We start from the raw sequence: 17,383 nt of genomic DNA, 5'->3' as shown, positions 1-17,383 counted from the left end.
GGGGGGGTCGTGCCCACCAGCCACCTTTATGCTTTGTGCGACTTTTTGTTTTTTATTACCCTGTGTTAGCTGCCCCGGCTGCCCACGGGGAGCAGCGGCAGAGCCCAGCCGAGCCGGGCGGGGCAGAGGAGGCAGGGCCGCCCCCCTTCCTGCCGCGCCCCGCGCCGCGGGGAGCCGGGGCCGCCTCAGCCGGGGCCGCCTCAGCCGCGCCCGCCTCGCCTCGCCTCGACCGCGCCGCTGCCGCCGCTCCCCGCCGCCGCCGCCCCCCTTCGAGCCCCCACAGTAAGTGCGCCAGGAGCCGGGGCTCCGGGCTCGCCTCGCCTCGCCTCCGCCGCCCGAACCGGCCCCGGTGCCGGGCTGGGACGGGTCCCGGAGCTGAGGGAGTGCAGGGTAGAAACGAGGTGCCGGCTACGGGAGGGCTGGGTCTGGCTTTGGAGTACCGCCGGGAGGAGTGCTGGTGGAAGGGGCTCCGGTCCTGTGCAGCTCGAGGGGGCAGAGCACGGCTTGTTAGGGGGCTGGGTAGCCAGACTCCCCCGTTCGTGAGGTCTGTGCCTGCAGAGAGGTGTGTGTGTCCTCAGTTACCAGCCGTGGGCACTGATAAAGCAAAATCAGCCCGAGCGATGTTTCCATTTGCACGCACCTCGCTCCCGGTACGCCGCTTTGCCTTGCACCCTGCACCCTGTGCTGCTTTGCTTTGCACCCACCATCACGCCCCACGCAGTCCCCGCAGGTGGAGAGTGGGGCTGACAGCCTTGCGTGCCTCATCCTGCCGGCTTACCTTGCTGCCACCTCCCTGGGACGGAAAGGTAACGCCTTGTGTTTCCAGGCATCCCTCAGGAAGCACATGCCAAGTGCTAAATGAGCAGGATGCCTTGTTATCCTTGCCTCGCTTTAAAATGAGGAGAAGAAGAAAAAAGCCTCCTTAAGGGAACGAGCTACTTAGGTATGAGACAAAGGTGTCCACACATGCACTGCTCATCTCAGAAGTCTGTTTCCTAACAGGTCAGGAGCGTTTTCTGCTTCTGTCAGATAAGCCGTGTAAAAGTTTGTGGAGACACTGAACAGGGCCTGGTAGGAGAAAACATCCAGAGTGGAAGAGAGGCGTAGTGGGAGGAAGCCCAAAAACTTTTTGGGGAAGGAAAAATTGGTGAACGTGGAACGCGATGGGAAGCAGGAAGAAGGAAATAAAATGTCCTAGAAAGTGTATTTGTTTATTTAACCTGGAAGCAAGCGTACGTGGAAAGCCATCGAAGCTACGGTGCAGACCCGTGGAGGAGCGCAAATGCATGGGCTCGAAATGAAAGTCGCTCGCGCGCTGTTTGCCTTGGTGACAGGAAGCCGCTCGCTTCCGTTAAATAGTAACTAGCGTAATCTGGCCAAACCTCGATGTCAGTGAACTTTGTGGCTTAATTTGCCTATTTTTAGTTTTCTTCAAATACTTGCTGTTAGGTAAGGAATAGTAACTGCTGCTTCAGATGGCTGAGGAAACAATCAAATGCTTGAGGAATCTCAACCTTGGTCAACTTCTGATTTCGGTTTGTCTGGACAGGTCCTGCAAGAGGTTGGTAGAATGCCTGGTAGTCTTTAAAGCAGGTAGCCTGTCCCTGCAGGTTATTTTTATACAAACAGCAAAAGTACTGAATAACAAAGTAAGGTATGTAAACAGTAGCTGGTTTGAGAGGAGCTACATCCGTAGGATAAATTCTCTTCTAAATTGCTAGTGTTCCCTCTAAGCTCACCTCTTAACAGTTGTTTTTTTTCCCTAGAATTTCCCTTCATTTTTTTTAAAGTTATTCATACACCTGAACAGACCAAACAAAAAAGGTACCTAAAAAGATTAAAAACGAAAAAGTCACTAAGTGATATTTGTGGTGATCTTAGCATTGGCTGTAATCCACCTAAATTACCTGCTTAATCTAAGTGGTTGGAAATATGTTTTCAACATTTCTTACTGCATTGGAGTAGTTTCTGTCTGCTTGGGAGTACTGTCTGGCTAAATTGGGTTTGTAGCTGACTACATCAGAGAGATGCAATACAAAGCATTTGGACATGTACTTCCTGTCCTCCTTTTTTGTTGTTGTTTTGTTTTACACCCTTTGTAGTTTCTTCCTGTTTGTTGCTGTTGTTGGTTGTTTGGTTGTATTTTCCCTCTGTGAGGTAGGCCGTGCAAACTACTTTCATCTTCCCAAAGTGACAAATTTCTTACTCTTTTTAAGTTAGGTTTTGTGTATCAGATTGGTCTGATGAACAAAAGAAAACATAACTGAAAAATACAGGAAGATTGTACGCAAGGTAGGTCTGAACGTGCCTCAGGATACATTCCCACGATACGTACCGCAGTTCAACAAATTCTCTCGTCTGTTGTCTGGAAGATTGATGTAGATTATGTTGTGCTCCAAGAGCTGGAGAGTTAATGGCAGATGGCTTAGGGACTTCTTTAGGACTGGTGTCCCTTAGGTTGCAAGAAGAGAAAAGAAAATCCATTCTCAGCTGTGATGTAGCAGGAGGACTGGTCATCTTTATTGGAGACTGGCTGTGCAATCAAAGAAAGTGGTTATGGCTTCAAATTAGTTCTGGTTTGTCTATTTCCCTTCGCCTCCAGCATCCTCAGATCACAAGACCTGGAATAAATGTTACGTGTGGTCACAAAGAAGTTAAGATGGCATTTTGGCAGTTCAGCAAAGTAGCCAGCAGTTTCACCAGCAGTTCTTTCGCTCCCTTGTCACGTAATGCTTTGCTCAAACCAGAGCTGCCTTTTGCAACTTGAGCATGGACTGACCTCACCCGCTGCTGAGGAGTTTGGGTTTTGTGTGGTGAGATCGAGGTATGTGATGTGCAGAGCACTTGCCAGTTTCATTAGCATTTCTAATGAGCCTCAGAGAAGGGGAAGGGTGCAGAATACCGGATTTAAACTAGAAGCGTGTGCTTCAGGTGCTGTTTTCTGAACTGGTCATTCAAACCATCATTTAAACCCAAAATACCACTTCTCTCTTCCTGTCACTCTGATAAAGCGTGGGATTTCCACAGTGGCCTTGAATTTAGTAAGATAGGTGTGTGAGGTATCAGATAAAATGCATACCCTTTAAATGATGCAAGTTAAGGCTCTTTGTTAATTTCAGCTCTGTTCTTGTTTAGAGCCCCAGAGGGTAAAAATGAGGGTAAAAGATAAGTGTCTCAGATGTTGATCAAACATTACAAGGACTTCAGAGACGTTAGAGACTTCAGAAGTGCTACCTGCCTCTGAGATGATAAAACCATAAGGTGGCATTGATAAGTTGTTAAAATACATGCTAAGGATTAAGGTAAAGAAGGTATCTTGATTAAAATTTGCATCTTACGTGATGCTTTCTCATTAAATGAAAGCATATTTCATAATTGGTGAATTTTAGTAATAAGTACGATTGGTTTAATCTAAGATCTCATTTTTCTTCCAGAATTAGGGTTGGGTATTTTTAAATTTTCAAAACATTTAGTTGTGAAATTCAGCTTCTATGATCGGATCAACAAAACTTGCCACTCTCATGACTTACTTGAATAATAATGGCTTTGAGCATATAAAATATAAAACGTACTTGTCAAAACTCAGTGTTTTCTTCCTCTTCATGGAATAACACAGTGAAGAATAGAGTAGCTCTATCCTGCAGAAATCAGGCTGGTGCTGTGTTTTCTAATGGTAGATACTTAGATGCATGTTTGGCTGTGAGTGATAGTTGTTAAATCATCTGGAGGAGGCTTGAGCAATAGGCTGGGCTCTGGCTGCATCCACAGTGGAATACTTGGACGTTTAGCATGCTAACATTTAGCATGTGTCCAAAGGTCCCAGAATTCAGAAATAACCAGTGGAAATGCTGTGACATAGGAATTCTATATTTATTACCGAGGTCAGTAGCTGAATTATTATTTTGTGGCAATTACTCAAAATTAGCTATCTCAAGTAAATACAGTCTTTTTTTTTTATTTCTTTTTTTTTTTTTTCTTTTTTTCTTTTTCTTTCCACAGTGAAAGGCTTCATTGTAACTGTATTTTTGCTTTAACAGCACAGCTTTATGGGAGCGTGTTTGAATGCTGTGCCTGCTCTAAGGAGCTGATCTTGAGAGAGCAATTCAGGAAATGGGATAACAAAGCAAGCTTTTAAAGAACAGTGACTAGTGTTCGATACTTTGTAATTGTATATGCCTTACTTTCTTATAGTGTCTTCATTTCATATTTACAGTTTAACTTTATGCTAGTCAAATATTTTTTTAAGAACAGTGTAATTTGTCTTATGTGATGCTTTGTCTGCAGAAGTTGCTGGGGCTCAGATATATTCAAGATTGTCCACCATAAATAGCTGAACTGAAGCAAAACACACAACCATAGTCCATGTTATTCGTCTGTGTGGGAAATAAATGGAAAAGGACAGAATAAATTAAACTGGAAGGTACTGAGAAATGGGATAGTAAGGTCTATCCTGAGAAAGCATACCTACACATGATGATTTAGAAGATCTTTGCCTCTTGAACTTTGAGGTTGAATACATATTTGTGCAGGAAATAATAATAAAAAAAAATGTAGCTACCACTAATTTTGAAGCCCACCATTCAGTCCAGCATAGATATAACATGCAACTTTATCAAATTGGCTGTTTTGGAAGATGTGTTAAATATTAGTGTATTTAACAAGAAAGAAAGTACTTACCTATGAGGGGAAAAAGCGCTTAAGAAGGAGATGGTCTTGTTCAAAAACACGTTAAAGTGGAATCTTTACGAAATGCTAACACATTTCAATGATTGATTAGCAAATATAACATCTGTAAGCATTCTGGTTCTCCGTGAAAATTAATTTCCCTGTAGTTTCAAGTTGAAATAAACTGGTACTGGACCCAGTTCTCTTATAGCTGTGGCAACCACTTTGACTTTGGTAGGTAATACTGACCTATCAAAAATATATTGGGGCTACTGCAGAATATTTTATTTATCCAAAGAAAGTATTTTATATGCAAGTACAACTGAAATTCTGGAAGTTAATCCAGAAATCCTGAAATTAAACCAAATTTCAGGTGATCAGGACTGTTCTCTGTCAAAACTCTGTTACCAAGCCTTCCAGACATCCACACATCACTGCTCTCACTCAGTCCTAAAAAAACCAAAACCTACCTTCATGCTTCCTCTAGATCTGGGCAAATCTAAGGTGTAAGTAAGTCATTGGTATCAAAATCAGGGTGGGAAAAAAATCTTTTTTTTTTCTCTTTTTGTGACTACCAGGTTTCAAAATGTGTGTTAGGCAGCAGCTCATTTTTATCCATAAATGGTCCTCTGTGAAGCAGAAGGCCTTTTTCCTGTTAGACATAAATAACAAAGTGCTCCTAAAATATAATTCAACTTTTTGTCAGTGTCAGAAATTGCCATTTGACTCACTGAAAACATTTTAGTTTTATTTTTGTACAAGTAGTTTTGCAGGGGTTTTTGGTGCTTCTTTGCTTTGACGGAAGAAGAGGAAGTTGTTATGTCAGTTACTATTAATAAAGCACTGCAGTTCTACATGAAACAATCAGTTTTTAGAGCTCTCTCCAGTATATTGTGGTTAACTAGTACGAAGTATGTTAGATGTGGCTAAAATATACCCCTATCTTTATGTCTATCCCAAGATGTTTTTCAGATTGTGGATTACGTAAATACTTGTAAAAACAATGCTAATTGATACTGGAGGCCACCTATGGTTTTCTGTCTTAGCTGCTGCAGGTGGTACTCTCCTGAGTATGTACTGAGTATGTGCAGGTGTAAGAAAATAGAGACCAGGGTCTGGTTAAGTACCCTGTAGTTAAGTCCTAATTGTTAAGCCAGTTTAGAGTATTTCTAGCTAGATACGTGGTCATTTATGGTATCCTTGCAGACTTCTTGGTGGAAGAAAATTTGTTTCATATATGTGTGTAGCCCTTGTGTGTAAAGTAATTTTCAAGTCCTGTTGAGAAACCCTTGTCCATCTTCAGCTTGTCCCACATCCTTCCTCCCCAGCTGGCACCACAAATTCTGTGTTTTACCAGCTGGGCTTCAAGTGACTTTTGTAGTTCATGTTTCTTTGCAAGGTGAAAAAAAAAATCAAGAAAAATTGTTCATCAAAAACTATTTATTTAGTCGATAGACACTGATATTGCTTAAAATTTTCTCATCTTTGTGTCTACAGAACTGTCTTCATGAATACTAACTTCAGAGTTTTTATTTAAAAGAAAAATCCACTTCTGAGTTTGTTGACATCCTGAGCTTCATGCTCAGTGATGTATTTTAACTGCTGATTTTATTTTGAAGAAAGTAATTTACTACTATTGGGCCTCCAGCTTGTAGTGTTTAGGATTCCAGACATAAAACCTGCCTCAAGGAGTCTAGATTTAGTCTTATCTATGGTACTGCTAGCACTTGTAACTGTGCTATCGTTTTGGAATGATAGGAATGATTTTGGAAACAGTAGTGGGTATCTTAGGGGCATGTAGGACTTAATTATTATAAGATAAAAAGGTTGGATCCTTTGCAAAAGACTTCTGAAAGGAGAAATAAAATGTAAATAGAGGGCAAAGCAAGAGAGACAAAGCAGAGCTTGTTTTAGGACTCTGCTTAGCCATTCAAAAATGTACAAGTCAAGTTGGAAGAGGCAGTTGATAACCTTAGCTGTGTAGTTATGGCTATTATTACAGTGAAATATGGAATAATATGGCTTGAGTGCTTTTTTTGTGTCTTTGCTGTCTTTGAAATGCTGCATAATTTACGTAACAAAAGCTAGAAGCTGTCATCTAATATTTTTATGCTAACCTTGTGATACAAACTGACTATGTTGCATTTGAGATAAAAGACAGATCTGCACTGGAAAGATGACAGGTTAAAGATTTCTATTTTTTTCCCCTATTGTGCTTCTTATAAGTTAGTAAAAACAACTAGTTTAAAAATGTGCAGTTCATCTGTAGGGATCTCTCCAGCTGAAGTCTCAAGTGGATTCAGGATGAGCGTAGCAAATGTATTCCATTCTGAATGTATTCCTGTGTTTTTTCAAAGTACTTGGATATATATATCCAAGTGTATATATATATATATATATGTATATATATATATACATATGTTTCAAAATGATTTAAACACATTGAAGGGCAATTAATGTTTTTTTCCTCTGTTTGACTACTGCTTTCTTTTTTTCTATCACTGAGTAGCACTTAATATTAACAATAAAGTGGCTAAATGACAGAATCCTTTAGCCTCCTGTCTGATGAAATAACACGGTGAAATAAGATAATATAGGTCTGTTACTGTAATCAGCGTAATGGAAATCTTGATACTTTTTCTAGCTGCCAGCCCTTTTTTTCCAAGCATTTGACAATATATTGGTAGATGGAATTGTTTCTCATTGAAGGTGTTCTAAAAATGGTTTACATGATACTTCTGTTTCTGTGAGTTTCACATCAAGGTCTTATCTCCTACCTTATGTAAATTCAATTGATTATTTCTGGGTACGTTGACTTAATTTGTTATCCATTAAAATGTTCACTGTAGCACTTTGATGTATTTGATTAATCTCTTTTTTTTTTTTCTTTTTTTTTTTTTAAGAGCTTTGGAAACCCTTTTTTGCTTGGAAGCTTTTGAAAATTTTTTTAAAAGTTATGTGTAGCATTGAATAATGGCAGAAATGTGACTTACAGAATGGTTTGGGTTGGAAGGGATCTTAAATTTCATCTAATTCCAATCCCCCAGCCATGGGCAGGGACCAGGTTGCTCCAAGCCCCATCCAGCCTGGCCTTGAACACCTCCAGGGATGGGGAATGCACAATTTCTCTGGGCAATCTGGTCCAGTGCCTCACCACCCTCTGAGACAAGAATTCTTCCTCATATCTAACCTAAATTTACTCTCTTTTAGTTTAAAACTGTTGCCCCTTGTCCTAATCTTTGCATTGCAGAGAAATCTCTCTAATACAAGCTGTCAACCTGTGTTGTGCTGGTCTGCAGAGCACCATGCTGGGCAGTGAGGCAGAAGGTATGCTGATTGCCATCAAATGCTTTTGTGCAGTGTTACTGGTGGTATTTGCTGTACAAGTGATTCTGAACACAGAAGTGGATAGCTGTGTGTCACCAGAAATGAGAGCTTTGCTGGTGATGGAAGGAGGGCAACTGGGAACAGATGAGAATGAGTGCTAAATGTGAACTCAGTAGAAGGTGCTCAAATGCTGTGTACATTTTCTTTATTTATTCCTCTGAGGTGTTCTTTCACTGCAAACAGTAGGCTGAATAGGAGAGAGCACATGAAAAGAGATGAAAGCATCTATTGAAGGCATGTTCCAGGTGACATCAAAAGATGAAGGACATAGAATATGGCCCTGACCATTAACTGCAGTTTGTGTAGTGCTGGCCACATGATCTGCCATCCCTAAAAACTGTGACTTAGTTTACTGTGGCTTCTAATGAGCTTTCTGCTGATATTTTTTCCCCTGTAGTTCTGTTGTCATTCTCCACTTCTACGGAATTTCAGTATGGTCGTTTTGCAATAGGTTGTTTAAAATTTAACACCTTTACACAAGAATACATTCAGTAGGACTTATTTTTAAGGATCTTGTTTTGCAGGTACTGTTCAGTTCTGTGTATCAAGCCAGGCCTTAGGTTTCAGTCATTGTAGAGCAAAGTGTTTTGAAAATCTTTTCTCAGTGTTTGAGCCCAACTGAGGGGAAGCCAACATTTCAGATGTATACGATCTGTCAGGAGAAGGGGCCTAAAAAGTGTGTACTGCTGTTGAGTACACAGGAAACCATGTCAAAAAAAAAAAACAACAACCCTCTTCTCTATTTAAGTGCAAGAGGTTGCACTGGGTGGCAGTTTGGGGCAGGAGAGTGTATCATTACGGTGGACTTTGAGATTTAAGTTTAAAATGGTAATAAAGCAGAACTCTGTACAAGCCAAGCTTAAACACAGCATGCACCATTTAGCTATATATTAGTTTTACAGATTAGTTTTACTGCATTTGAAAGAAGTCCACAGCTAAATGTGTGGTTATGGCCAGTTTTGCCTTTGTTTGCCTTTACAAGCATGTTATTGTAAAGGAGGTCATAGCACAAGCCTGAAAATTGGCGTTCTGTGTCTTGAGGGAAATGAATGCATTGATGGACAGATAAACAGGTGGGCAAAGTGATAATTAAATAATTAGCTAGGAGGAAAGAATTCAGAACTTGATCCAGAACTGGAATAGTGATAAGAAGCAATAAAGGATCTTAAAAGGACTTCTTGAGAACAAAATGTATAGACCTAAAATAAAAACTTCATGTATGTTTAAGTTTTGTTTATTTTTTACCTTGATCTGAAAAGCTGCATAACACCACAGCAGTGTAACCTAAGGCTAACCAAAAGCATTTGGCAGCAGTGACGGGCAGAAAAGTGGTGTCTTTCCCAAAGCCCTTGTGGGCAGCGCACCAGGTAAGTGCTGTGCCAGGCCTTCACACACGCCACAGGATTGTGGTCACCCACTGGGAGCAGCCTCTAGCAATGCTCCAGTGCCAAACGGGGGTGATTGTCTCTCCTGCATCCAGCTGGGTGGCTAAGTGCGAATCTTCTGAGGCTGTACTGCATGCCGCCGAGGGATGTGAGCACGTTGTTAATTGCTGCCACTTGCCTGATTTCCTCTGCTCGCATAAATTCCACTCACGCAGTTCCCCTCAAGGGCGACACTTCTGTGCCTGGCTAATTTGGAGGTAATTCATTCAGCTGCTTCGTGTGGCTGAAGGGTACCCATGAAAATAGAGTGCCTTAAGATTGTTTATACCTTACTGTGTTGTAATTAAAAGTTTCAGACTGCGGGGTGAGTGCCACTTGGTGAAAGCTCTACGCCCAGATAGCAGAAGGCCTCCGCAGTCAGAGCTGGGGAAACCAATGTTCACTGGATAAGCAGACATTCAGAGACCTGCTAGACCCTGTAAGATTTTTCAGTTAAAAAGAAGATTTTCAGTTAAAAAGCTCCATTCGCTATGTAAGGCCTCAGAGCAATCTTTTACCACTTGGTGCTACCACCAGTGCCGGTCATCCGAGCGTGGTGTGGCAGTCCTTTGCAAGCAGCTGAAAACCAGATCCGATAAATGGGTCTGCATGAGGAGCAAATTGCTCTCAAGTGGCAATTGGATGGCGTTTCCCTGGCTGGCACGTCCATCTCCGCCTGTCTGGGCAGCCTGGTGGTAGAGTGAGCATCTCGTGGGCAGGGACAAAAGTCGTTTCCCAGGCATACCCAGTTGGATCCCTTCTGTCTGATGGCAGTTTTAAGAGCTGTGTGGTGTGGAAGGCAGTGAAGGCATATGGTAGGTGCTGGGGGAGGACTGGGGGCTCCCACGGCCCCCATTACTTTTCGGAACTGTGGTTTGTGCAGAGACCGCAGCAGAGCATGGCACCAGGCAGTTTGTGTCCACAAGTTAGGTTCCTGTATCTGAAAACTTAACGCATTAAGCACTGAAATAGGAAAGAGCTGTCTGTATGAAGGTGATTATTGTGGAAAATTTACTCTGTAATACTTGATGCGTGACACCTTCGAATAAAATAACTCCCTTCTTGGATCCAAATCTTTAAACTTTCAGTGCAAGATTGTTTTGAGTGAATAAAAATGGCACAGTCAAGTGCTTCAAAACCATAACCTCTTTTTTTCTTTTCCCCCTCTACGTGGTATTTATGCGTAATTCAATTTTTAGTTATAAACAGGCAATGACAGAGTATTTTTGACTCTTCAAGTGGGAAACACAAGGCTGTTTGCCAATCAGTGCAATTTATCATTGGTCTGACTTTTTTCAGACTGTAGCACAATTTAACAAAGAGAGAAAATTGGAAGATAAATTAATGAAGGTATTCTTTCAGAAGCTGATCAAATAAGAAGATGAAATTCAAAAACTATGGGAAGACTTGCCTGCCCTTTGTACCCTCTATTTTTCAGTGCTCTGAAGGAAGCAAACTTTCAAGCTAGAGAAAGATCAAATGAAGTTTACACCCATCTACTCTTGCAGCACCTCTTGTTAGAACTCACTGTTCATACTGTGACTGAAGGACACAATGAAAAGGAACAAAAAGGTTTTTTTTTTGTTGTGTTCTTTTTTTTTTTCATCCCTCCATGTGTACACTAGCTGTTTACTCTGAGTAGCGAGTTTTGCAGTTCCTCTTGTTTTCATCCAAGACGTGTACAAAGTTCGTCTTTCCCGTGCTTTTCTTCTCCACAAAAGCCCCAGAGATGGCTGAAGAGTGAAGATGAAAGCAGCTCAAGCTGACCTAGTAATTGTCACGAAGGGAAAACGGGCTAAGCTTCAAGCACACTGGATCTTTTATTGACAGTAGAGGTGTGTAAGTGAATTATTGCTGGAGGCTGTACAGCTGGTTGTGTGATCGAGGTTAAATGCATTTATGGATGTTGAAGTGGAGACTTTTGAACAAATCTAAACCAAGCTGAAGAACAGTCTGGTGGGTGGAAACATCCTCTGTGACGTGTTAAAGCTCATTTCATGCAACATGAGTGAAAGAGATCAGACTTCTGTTTTAGTTAAGCTTTCTTCCACATTGATTTCCATTGTGTTTTGCAGTCTTTTAGATGAGGCGTTTTCAGTAACAGGCAGCATTTGATAGAGAGTATAATTTGGAAAGTTTTTGTCATATGACACACAACCACCTTTAAGCACAATTTAAAAGTTAATTCATACCAAGCTAAATGTCCCTGTAAACAGAAACAGTTTTCAGACACTTGGTTTTACTACTGGTTTATTGCATTGATTCATAAAGTGAAAATTGCTTTAAAAGTTGTCTTTCCCCATACGGTTTGTGTTTCTTCTGATTTTTGCAGAATGCCACATTCTCACAGGTTTCTCTACGTTTCTCTGTAACAACCGCATGTACATACTTGTGTATTGAGTAAGTGTAGTTTGTCTGAACAGTGTTCTCCTCTGTGTTAATAAAATACAGAAGTTACTGTGCTTAAAGTTTTACAGTGTTTGGGATTACAGCTTAAATTGCTTCTCAGAATTTTTTTTACCTTCTTTTATTGTATCATTATAGGACTGAAATAATTTGGCTGAGATATACAGACTCTATGTTTTTATTTTTAACTTTTTTTTTTTAATGTAACTTCATCCCTGAATTTTCTTGGAAAAACGCTTAGTACAGAGATAATTGCAGCATTCTGTTGGACTCACTGCTTTTCTTGTCTGTGTGCTCCCAGATTTATCCCAGTTTAAGGAATTCCCATTATCTTATTTAGTGTTCTTAGGTATTTAGTGTTTAGAAATCCAAGGTTAATACCGTTTTGGCATATTTCTAATCTTTCTAAATACAAAATGTTAACTGTCAGTCTTGTGACAAATCTATTTTCAGGAACTGAAAATAGTACTAAGTGATATTTATTCTGGAGTTTAAAGTTCACAGAGCTTTCTGTTTGTGCTCTTTTCATAGCTGCTTTGTCATAATGAAGGAAATGCAAAACAGTCAACTTACATCTTCTAATTTTCCCTCTACTTGGTTTAGATTATTTTGCATTCACATTAACACATTTATGGCTCTTATCACTCCCCTTATCATTCTGCTGCTAAAGTGTTACAGGTGTGCAATAGCTGGTACCAAAAAGAGGAGAAGGCTCTTTAATGAAAATGACAAGTTATCCTGCTTTAAAACCTTCCAGTCTATATTGTTTTCAGGGAACGCACACATAATGAATTTATGAAATTTTGTTATCACTTAGGAGAAAGAAACAGGTCAGTTCAGAGTACTAGGCCTTATAAAAGAAATAGTTTTTTTAATTTATATGCAGAAAATGTATTGATTTCTTCTTGGATCAATTCTGTACATTCTTGAAAGTATTATTTTTTAATTTTCCTGCAACCTCCATTTATGTGTAAAACACAGTTTGACTGTGGGAACACAGGCAGTGACTCCCCACGTGTGCCACTCACAGATGAAAGTTTAGTCTGAATGGGAAGGTGCTGCTGCAGGGGCTGACCTAGCGAGAGCACCTCTTTCGTTATCAGCCACAGGAAGTCTGAGCTTTCGGCTCTTCATGCTTGCTCAGGTAGTGTGCTCAGATTGAGAACATGCTTTTCAGAGCTAAAATTATGGAGATCTGTAACCCTGCTGCCAAGTTATTTGAGTAGCCTAGAGTTAAGTTCTACCAGTAATCCAGAACGGCAATTAAGCACCTCCTTGTGTTAACTACGGCATATGGCTTACAGCATAGGGCTGTAAGGAAGCACACTTCATCAACAGCCATTTCATAAATAAGTAAGTTTTGGTTTTGAATGCATCAAGCTTTGCTAATGTTACCTGGTGGTAAATATGACCAGTTACAGCACATTCCGGGAAGTCGAGATATTTGCTCTTGCAAAATATTTAATGTATTTGTTGTAGAGAGTATGCAAGGCAGCAAATCCCCTAGTGACTGCTATTATTTTTCTTACTGGAGAGTTTGAAGCCAGGAATCCAAACTGTTAAGAAACTGCTTTAGACAATGCAGGTTAATACCAGCACAAGCTTTCCCTGGCATAGGCTGAAACCAGCTCTCGTGCTGCAATCATCTGCCACTTTCACTCAGGTTCTTCTCTTCCATTGCTTTTCAAATAGAAGTTGTAAAAAAGGTCACATCTCAAGCTTCTTTCCTCAAAGAAGAAGCTAAAAGTATATCATTTGATGTCTGTTAAAATATTTTTAACAGGGCAAAAGTAGGAAAGTCTTTATGGCTGTATTAAACAATTATTTTTTTATAGGAAGGTGAGTTTAAAGAAATTTAAATGAAAGTAACATTCATAATATCGAGTAAATGTGAATGAGAATCAAATTAATGATGGACGATTTAGTTAGTTCTGCTAACTAAGGCTGTGCGATTTTGAAAAATAAAATTATGTTAGTATATTGAATACTGTCTGCGTTGGTTTATAAACAATTGTTTCTAATGTTTTATTGCTAGTCACCTTGGGATGCATGGCAAATATTTTTTGCTAATGTTTGTGCTGTTTACCTGAATTGAGCTGACAGTTGCCAGCATTTCTGCCTTTAATTATTAAGGCATCCTCTATTATTATTATTTTTGATAACGTTTATAAGAAAGAGGTCTTTCGCTATTGTCCTTGTCCTGCACACAGGACCAGCATTCATATATATACACACAGATGTTCATGCTAACTTTATTAGGTGGGTGGAGGTTGTGCTTTAAGGAGAGGTGAGTAGTTCTGAAGAAGCCTGCCTTCTGAATCACAAATTCCAGGTCCCCGCTCTAGCATGCATCTGTGTCTCATATCGTGGTCAAAGTTCATTTTAATTCTGTTCATGTGTTGGCACCCTCTGTATGTACTGGAAGAGTTTTGTGCTACTGGAGGCTTCTGATCTTTAAGCTTTTGTTTGTATTTTGTGGCTGGTCTGTTCTACCTTGTTTTTATATCAGCTTGTGAGCTGAAATAATTCATTCCTTCACCTGCTGTTCAACCCCTGGATATATTTATAAGCTTAGGTATTCTGGAATGAGCTTGCTTGTTCAAAGTGTAAATATCCCAAACCATTCTTCCTGCTGCTAGAGGATGTGCACTTCCTCCCCTTGATATCTCTCTCTTTGCATTTCATCTGCTTTGAATTCTGTTCTCTGGAGCAGGGTGACTGGAGTGCTAGTCAGTGTAGATACATGCATACTTATTTACAAACAGAGATGTGTATTTCATAAATAGCATCTCTAGGTAGAGTTCTCTCTGCGGGAAATGTTTCTCATTACAATTTTTTTTTCTCATCTTTCTGGACACAGACACTGGTGGGCTTATGAACTAAGGATTTTCTGGTGCTACAGGTACAAGGTATAAACATACCCTGGCATTACCTGTCGTGTTGTGGTAGCATGTCGGGTACCACGTGGAAAACTATTTGTCAACATGCAGGCTTGTCTGGCTGTGTTGCCATCAGGTTGTTGTGCCCATTGCGAACGAACATATGGCAAGATGTGTTTTTTCCTGCTTAGCTGTTAAAGCTGCTCTGAGTAGCATGTGGTTGTGTGGCAGATGCTTTTAGAGCACGAGGGCATACAGAGCTCCGAGCTCCTGGGGGAGTTCAGCCTTGGTGCATGCTCACGGCTGTGAAGTCCTGAGTGAAACAAAAAGAGGTGCGACGTGTTTGGCCTCTTCATTCTCTGTGTGAGAAACAGCACTGACCACTCATCAGCAAATGTTGACCACATTTGTCCTTTCAAGCTAATTGGAAGAATGGTGGAGAATCTTCGGGCAGGTGAAGTTAACCATCTTGAACAGGGATTGCCCTGAGCAAGTGCAGCAGAGGGAGCTGCTAGTCTAGAGTCAGCTTGAGGAAGAAGGCTCCGTTTAATAACACAGACATCCAGTCAGCAGGAGAGAAACTCAGTAATGTTTCATTATATTAAAAATATACAACATTTGGGAGTTGCAAGTATCTGAGCCTCAACGGAGGGCTATGGGGTGAGGATTGTGCAGGCCCTCCTCCACTGGGAGAGCTGTGTGCTTTGCCATGAATGTGGTGGCTGCAAAAACAAAAGGGATGTTGGATCTGTCACCAGTGCCGACAGGACAGGTATGGTGTAATGACAGCCCAATTCTGAGGTCAGAAATTAGGTCTTGAGATGGTCAAAATGCTGACAGGCTGGTTGCAGGGCAGGTTGATACAAAGTACTATGGCATATCTAAACAGAGCTTTTCAGGACTGATAATGTCCCTTAATTACTAAGCACCCTTAAGGCCTGAGTGAAAGTAATGGAAATCTGGGCTGAAAAATACGGTGTCCAAACACGGTATTTTTGGAAGACTGTGGTGTGTGTGTGTTTGTTACTTCAAATATAGGGGTGTCTGTGTAATCAAGCAGTGAAAGATTAGGCATGACAGAAAAAGATAGGGCAGTGGACTGGTAGCTGTGGTTGAGGGCTGAATAATTGAAGGAAATACTCTAATGCGAGCTAATAAAGTTTCAACCTCATGAAAGCTCTGTTTCAACCTCTGTTTCAAGAAAACAGATGACTGAAACCATTTTTTGACCTATGTGGTCTCTAATTGTTTAAAGGGATTATGATATTTGCTTACCATTGGGATACAGGATAAGAAACAAGGCATCCTAAACCCACGCAGTTCATGCCTTTTGTGGGTTTCAGTAGAAGAGCTCAAGCTGTGGTTTACTGTTTACCCACATACCAAGTGTCTGCATCATCCTTTGTATGCACATGGGAGTCTGTGCATCACACCATTGTTTTCTTATCTTTTTTTCAAGTAATAACAGATTGACTGATTCATCATGATCCTTTGACATGGGATCTCTTCCTTTTGTTCCTAGTTGATGATAGGCTCTCTTTGCTGAAGGGTTCAAGCTGGTAAGCACTAATTTAAAACACATCTTTGTCTGCCAAAAATGTCATTCAGTCCTGCTCTCATGCTCATGTTGCTTTCTTCCTTGTGTCAGCAGAAACATTCATGTTCATCAGACTGAGGAACTCCATCAGGAAATCGGTTAGCCTTTTTTTTTTTTTTCTGTGAATCAGTTTTCCAATTCAGTCTGCTACTGAGCTAAACAAATCCTTGTGTGACTGCAGGCTAGGATGGGAGAAGACTGAGTTGGTGTAGTATTTCTGAGGGTTGGGAATGGTGCAACCACCACATTAAGGTAATGCTTAAAAGTTTGCATTCATGAAAGTCTCTTTTTCTGACTTTGCATGGGATGTATCCCCTTTGACTGAAACAAGGCCTGCTCAGATTTATTCACTTTCTTCTGCATTGTTTGCCTTTCTGTATTATGGATATCTCTCATCTTTGAGGGAGGCATCATGCAAACTCTTAAATTCTTCTGAGACAAAATTCATTAGTGAAGTTTTGGTTACATAGGTTGCAAAGTAGCTTTACCTAAACTCTAGAGGAAACCTTTGGTTAGCTTGATACTTACCCTTCCAGTACTGCCTGTAATCATTATTCCTTTAGTAAGTCCATTGTCCAACATCACTCTGTCATCTATTTTTCACGATTAGCTTTCCACAAATCTAGAGGCAAAGACAGGCTATTTTCACATAACCTACTTCTGAGATGATAGCCATTTCTGAATTATATCTTGGTTTTATTAATCTTGTTCCCCTTAAAAAGCTTTCTATAACCTGAGCTGCTGCTGGAAACTAGACTTATGGATGCTTCTGTCACATTTTTCATTTCCTGTTCGTTCCATTTGCTGTTTTCTAGTTTTCCTAGAAACTTAACACATAATTTATTCAGGCATATATCAATATACTTAACATCAGTTTATAAGATTTTTTTAAAGGAAGTTGTGTACAGTATTTGGATTATTAAATATTCTTAGGAAAAGTGTTTGGTTCTCTTTAAGCCAGTTTTTGAAGTGTATATTATATATATAAATAAATATATATATATTTTTTTTTGAATAGTGAGTAT

The 17,383-nt window shown here is 40.4% G+C and overlaps 1 protein-coding gene across 1 annotated transcript in view; it reads left to right on the top strand.

Annotated features, from left to right (window-relative positions):
• The first annotated feature begins 127 nt into the window (after window positions 1-127).
• The window catches only part of TNFAIP8 (TNF alpha induced protein 8), a 63,958-nt gene continuing 46,702 nt past the window's right edge, over window positions 128-17,383 (top strand). Inside the window, exon 1 of the mRNA XM_068666957.1 lies at window positions 128-282. Coding sequence (XP_068523058.1) covers window position 282 — 1 coding nt within the window. The 5' untranslated portion in view covers window positions 128-281. The remainder of the gene's footprint in view (window positions 283-17,383) is intronic.

The sequence above is a fragment of the Anas acuta genome, chromosome Z (genome assembly GCF_963932015.1).
Source record: "Anas acuta chromosome Z, bAnaAcu1.1, whole genome shotgun sequence".
Lineage (NCBI taxonomy): Eukaryota > Metazoa > Chordata > Aves > Anseriformes > Anatidae > Anas > Anas acuta.
The sequence above is the reverse complement of the archived record's forward strand: the minus strand, read 5'-3'. Positions and strand labels throughout refer to the sequence as shown.